General features: G+C 33.4%; 1 protein-coding gene across 1 annotated transcript in view; it reads left to right on the top strand.

The window, feature by feature from the left end:
* The first annotated feature begins 3,295 nt into the window (after positions 1–3,295).
* Positions 3,296–6,000, top strand: part of LOC149580011 (uncharacterized) — a 43,512-nt gene continuing 40,807 nt past the window's right edge. Inside the window, exon 1 of the mRNA XM_089788376.1 lies at positions 3,296–3,885. Coding sequence (XP_089644502.1) covers positions 3,726–3,885 — 160 coding nt within the window. The 5' untranslated portion in view covers positions 3,296–3,725. The remainder of the gene's footprint in view (positions 3,886–6,000) is intronic.

The raw sequence follows: 6,000 nt of genomic DNA, 5'->3' as shown, positions 1-6,000 counted from the left end.
TAAATAAATAAATTTTACATGTTTTACAGTTCTTGTAAATTATAAAATAATTTATAAATTTCTCTAAGTCTACTTAAAACTACAAACATTGAATTCTTTAATTATAGATTTTTAAAAAAACTACAATTATACCTATACTCTTTTTTCTTTTAAAAATTTGATATATTCTATTTATGTTTTCTCCAAATCATAAATGTAATTATTATATTAAGATACTTAGTTTTTTTACAAATCAATAAAAGTTAACATTTATAAAAGCTACATTTAAATTATAAATATATTTATAAACCCACAAAAAGGTAAAATAATCAAAATTTATTTTTCACAAATAAATAATTTAAATATCAACACATTTTTATTTCAAGCCTGCAATAAGAAGTGTTGCAACAAATTTCTTCTTATTTACTTATATTTTATATTTTTTAAACATAAGACTGTTTTGCAATAGCAATAAGAAGATTGAAAGAGCGTGTACATAAGGTTGTCTTTATTCAATTGCTATTTTATTTTAGAAAACATATAAATAAAAATAATATAATTTAATAAATAGATAAATTTTAATATAAAAATAATATAAACAAATATTCCTTTTCTCACTATCCAATTATCCACATGTAAGATATAAATTATAGATAGTAGTTGTAATTATTTATCATCTCTTTTACAAATATCATATTAAGGACTATTTTCTCCAGCGCTTCTATCCTTATCAATCATTTTTAGTTATTTATATGGTTAACTAGGTTTTAATTTGTACAATGAAAGTTTATATTTGACCATTTTAATTTTTAATATAAGTTTAACAATGTCTAAGGTATATCAAAGTATTTTTTAATTAATTTTTTCCAAATGCGAAAACATCACTCCAAAATTGTATTGTTTTGTTTAAATGAAAAATTCGGGAAGAGAAAGAACTTACTATCATCCCAAAGTGATAGATGTTGATCATTACAATGAGATTGAGCTTCCTATTGGTACATGTGAGTGTGGCATTATTAAAATTAGTTCAAAAGTTAAAATGATTATGGGAATGAATGTGTTTTGTACAAATTTTTTATACTCTATTTATGTTTTTGAAAGTTAATGCAACAAAACAAGGGTGTTGGCCCTATAGAACACATCACAAGGGTAAAGAAACATAAAAAATACACACACAATCTATTAATTGTCAATAGATTGACAACCTCAACAAGTAACCAACAACATAAAATCCTTATAGAAGAACAAAATCATAAACTTCAAAACCAAAATAGCTAAACTATCACTGATAAAGAGAATATGAACCAAACTAGTAGTCAAAGACTTATAATTAACCATCCAAAAAACACGAGTGTTTATCATAGTATTTTTCGTAGTAAAACTAAAAGCATGTAGAGTATCAATATTAAACTTAATCCTACTAGGGGCTAACCTTAACACCAAAGTATAAGTCCAATAATAACTACTAAATAAAATCACCATGAAAAGGTCATGGGAACCTAGAAGGCACAAAAAATGAGACCTTAAAAGAGGCCAACAGCCTAATTTTTTTTTTCTTCCAATCATCATCATGTATAAGGGTAGCCCAGTCCTTCATGAAGAATTTAAATAACTCCTTGCTCTCCTTTACATCCTTCTTGCTCTTCTTGTTCATAGCCAACATTAAACAAAGAGAGGTGGTTGAACTACGCACAACTTTGATGGCAAATTGGTAAACATTGTACAATTTGGTATCAAGGTCCTCCAACTTGCTATCCGCCTTGCCAATTTTAGTCTCCACCTCCACCAAACAGTTCTTCAACGTGTCACGATCATATGTAGGTGGGAATCAACTTACTCCTCAAATAAGGGGCCCTTTTCTTTGGAATCAATTTTGATGGTCCCATTCATGGTCTCCATAACTTGATTGTGCTCAGTAGGGTTGAAATTAGTACATGCATGGAGTTGTTGTTAGTTTCGGACACAAAAACCTCTTCTACCCCCAAATCTACACTTTGGGTCTCTTTAGAATCAAAGTCAAAGACCACAATCACTTTCTTCTTCTAAGAGTTTTTGTTAAGACATTTGGAGCACGAGACATGTTTGTTTCCTCAGTGATCTCAATGTTAGAGTCCACTCTCATTTTAACTCTTTTTGGGGCCTTTGGATTAATCGGGGGGGGGGAGGGGGGAGGATGGGGGGGTGATCACCCTTTTTTGGCTTTCCTCATTTTTAAAAATTGTGGGTTCCTAATTAAGGGGGCAATCAAAATTGCCTTTGGGATGGAAGGGTTTGGCATTGTGACTAGGGCCAAGAGTGTCAATGTTGCAACTAGCGCACAAGGCATCAACAAGGCTTCCAACACAAGAGGAAAGGCTTTGGGGAACTCACAATAATTTGATAGGGAGGGCACAATGCTAGGTGGAAGTGTGTAGGTGAAAGATTAAACATTGGTGAAGGATAGTGAATTGTTTTCTAATGCTCTTGGCCTCATTGACTTCCTTAACATTACTTTCCAAAAGTGTAAAAAGGAAAAAGGAATGGAAATGTAATTGTGATTGCATAAGTGATTCAAAAAGGGCAAATGATAATAATAAAAAACATCGAACCTACCCTCCAACGTGAGGTACCTCATGGCAAGGATACAAATTTTGTCCTAAGGTTTCAGTAGCTCCTCTTAGTCGAGTCCACCCCCCAACTTCATAAGTTCCTCGCCCTCACATAAGAATTGGTTGAGAGTAGTAGTCTCTGGTACTTTAACCATTTTTTTCCCACTTGTGACCTATAGTGAAGAGGCCAATCACCTTAGCACCTTAGCAATCACTTCCTTGTTCACCTCAAAAGAGTTTTGACCCATACCGACCATTCTTTTATATATTATTATAACTAAGAGGTTATGAAGATTGTAATGTTTTAATATTATGACATCCCGTATTAGGATATTTTTATTTTAAGAGTGCCAGATCTAATAGAATTTCATAAGGTGAGCTATTTTATACTTGTATAGGATATAAAAAGATTACTGATCTAGATATAAGCCGGTTCAAATTTAATCATTGACCATACAAAGAGAGACGTCCACATAAATTTGTTTCCATAAAATTATATGAAAAAATAAAGAGCTTTCGAGAATAAACTGTATTTTTTTTGAAAAAACAGGCGGGATTGGATCGCGGCCTGCGGGTTACCATCATCGACATCTAGTCACTTTCCAACCACCGTTCATACACGTAAAGACTGATAGTTGGAATCTGTCGAATACTGAAACGAATATTACTCTTCACACGTGTGTACGAGTATCATCCCTTCAAACTTCACAGCCCTCTTCTTTTAGCACACGAATCCCGTTAATACATTCATAAAATTCTGATCAGGCAGTTAGGCTACCTTACAAGTTTACAACTAAACGGTAGCAAATGCAAGATCCTACACCTTATCTTATCATCAAGGTCAACCTGCTATAATCCCAAATGCTAAAAATATTCCTGCAGTCGGTATAAAACACAATAACAAAATCAATTTTAGAAGAGTTTGCAAAATCAAATTTCTGGTATTATGTAGAAAAACACTTGGATAGGAAAACTCGGGAGCTAAATCGTTTTTCATCCTCCTGTTGTCTTTTTCTTCAACTCAGCGCCAGGGTATTCTGAAAATTTTCATCACAAGGAAATCGGTAGAGTGAACAGGAAGAATTGAAGAGTTGGGTATTGAGTATTTTGTGAAAAAATTCAATACGGCAACGTGGTTATAAAAGAGGAGGATTAAATATGTGGGCAGCTACCTGCTGTTGTGGGGCGTGCTCGTCTGTTGCAGGAGGAATCTCTAAAAGATCTGCGCGGCTCGCCTATTGTGGGTTATTTGCATTGTCACTCATAGTTGCATGGATTTTGAGGGAGGTTGCTGCTCCTCTCCTGAAGAAAATCCCCTGTAAGATTTTTAACCAATTTTTACAAATGCATGTTTTGCATTTTTTCGTTTTTCATATTTATCGTATTGGTTTATATGCATGGATTCTAATCTCTTTAATATTTTCTATCAAATAGCTTCTTCTAATCTTCCTAAAATTTCGTTGCATTGGAATTTAGCTTTTGTTGGAAATACTGAGCAGTTCAACGACATAATCTCAATTTCCTAATTATCTTATATTTAATCTTCTTCACAACACTACCTGCGGGCTTCCTAAAATTTAGTTCGTTCGAAATCTAATTGCTTTATGGATAAAGCTACGTATACGTGAATTACATGCCTTTCTGTTATCTGATCTTCATCAAATTATCTCTCCATCCCCCAAAGCTTTTCAGGTTCTTATTACTTTTACCACTAATTGCATTAATGCAATAGATTTAAGTAGTTGCACAAAGTTTCTAGTCGCTGCACTACTGTTCTTGGTTGCAATTTTTCATTTGATTTCGTGACAAACATTTGGCATGCTAAATCCCCAAGCCATTTCAATTTGAAGGAAGCAAATGAAGTTCACGGGTTTTGTTCAACATCTTGTTTGGAATAAAATGGGAGTTTCGAACTTGATTTCCTTTGGAAGATGAATGGTTAGCCTTTGACGAATGGGGATCATTACCCAATCATTCATGATGACAGCTAGGGCCAAGAAGACGAAGAAAAGCAGGTGCAAGAAACTGAATGACATATGCCATATATCATTGTAGAAGGTAATATGCTAGTTAGGAATGAAAAACAATAGAGTAGGGATGTAACAGAGCAAGAGGTTGAAAATTATTTAGGCCGCTAGATTAGACTGTTTCTCATTGGCTCCACTATTTAAACTGCACCACACAGTGTTGCATATTGCATGGGCACGTTCACTTTTTTTCTCTTTGAACATCCTAACAAATTTTAATCATATAAAAAAATTAGATCTATTTAGCATCCACCATTCCAAAAAAACAGCAATAAGTAAAATAGTAACAAATAGGGTAGAGAAACGGCAAATAGAGCAAAAAGCTGCGTGTGCTACTTCTTGGTTCTAAAACTTTTTCCCAGACCTTAGTTTATTTTTTCTTCGCACATATAGAATCCAGTTAGCCATCTACCTTAGGAAATTCTTGCTTCAAGATACATTTAAATTTTCATTTGCATTGAGAAAACTTGATGAATCTCAAGAAAACATAAGATAATAACATACATATATAATTGTTAAATATGAACCAGAAATTAAGTAAATCAAATAATACAAATTTAGATGCAAAGCAATCATACAACACAAGGCAATTATCCTGGGAAAACTCTCCTCAGTGAGGGAAACAACCCAGCCCACCAAAATATGTTCCTTTATTGAGATCTTCAAATCAGTTACAAAGTCTCTGCACTTGACAAAAATTCTTCAATACTCAATGATCGTATATGATCAGAGATTTGATTCTCAATGCAAAATATGTTACTCATACTTAATAACAACCTGAGAATGTATTTATATGTGTCTATATCAGAATCAAAACAGAGAAATGCAACTCTACTTCAAAGCAAGCAATCTTCCACTAAGAGAACACTGTATTCTCATAAGTCTTGATCTGAGTATCCCAACCAACACCAAAAGTTGAATAATAGTTCAAAGCCGTCTAAAGACTTTTGATACACGAGAAGAATAGAATATAGACAACACAAGAGTCACTGCCCAAAAGATAGAGCAATACAAATGAATAATAATAATCAGTAATGAGATCCGCTGGAAATGAAGAGAGTAGACAGCTTCAACAAAACACTTGAATAGGAAGAGACGATTTTCGGATATTAAGAAGTATTACAAAACTTCCTTGATATGAAATGGCTTAAAAGGAGGAGACAATGCTGTAGTGCAAAGGTGAAGACAGGTAAGATAATACGTGGAAGCCACATCCATCAGAAAACGGTGCAAATATATATCATAATCAAAGCTGATTAGGATGATGCCGACTCAGCATATAGAAAACACAAGAGTGTCCATATATAACATTAGTGGCAGAGAGCATAAGAATGTGATGGCAAATAAAATATGAAATTGAACAGGAGCCAGCGACTAAGACTACATAGAGAATTATGAGAGTAATA

Source organism: Cupressus sempervirens, chromosome 1 (genome assembly GCF_028749045.1).
Source record: "Cupressus sempervirens isolate cs-2001-9-10 chromosome 1, ASM2874904v1, whole genome shotgun sequence".
NCBI classification, from domain to species: Eukaryota; Viridiplantae; Streptophyta; class Pinopsida; order Cupressales; family Cupressaceae; genus Cupressus; species Cupressus sempervirens.
This window is presented reverse-complemented; position numbering and strand designations above follow the sequence as displayed.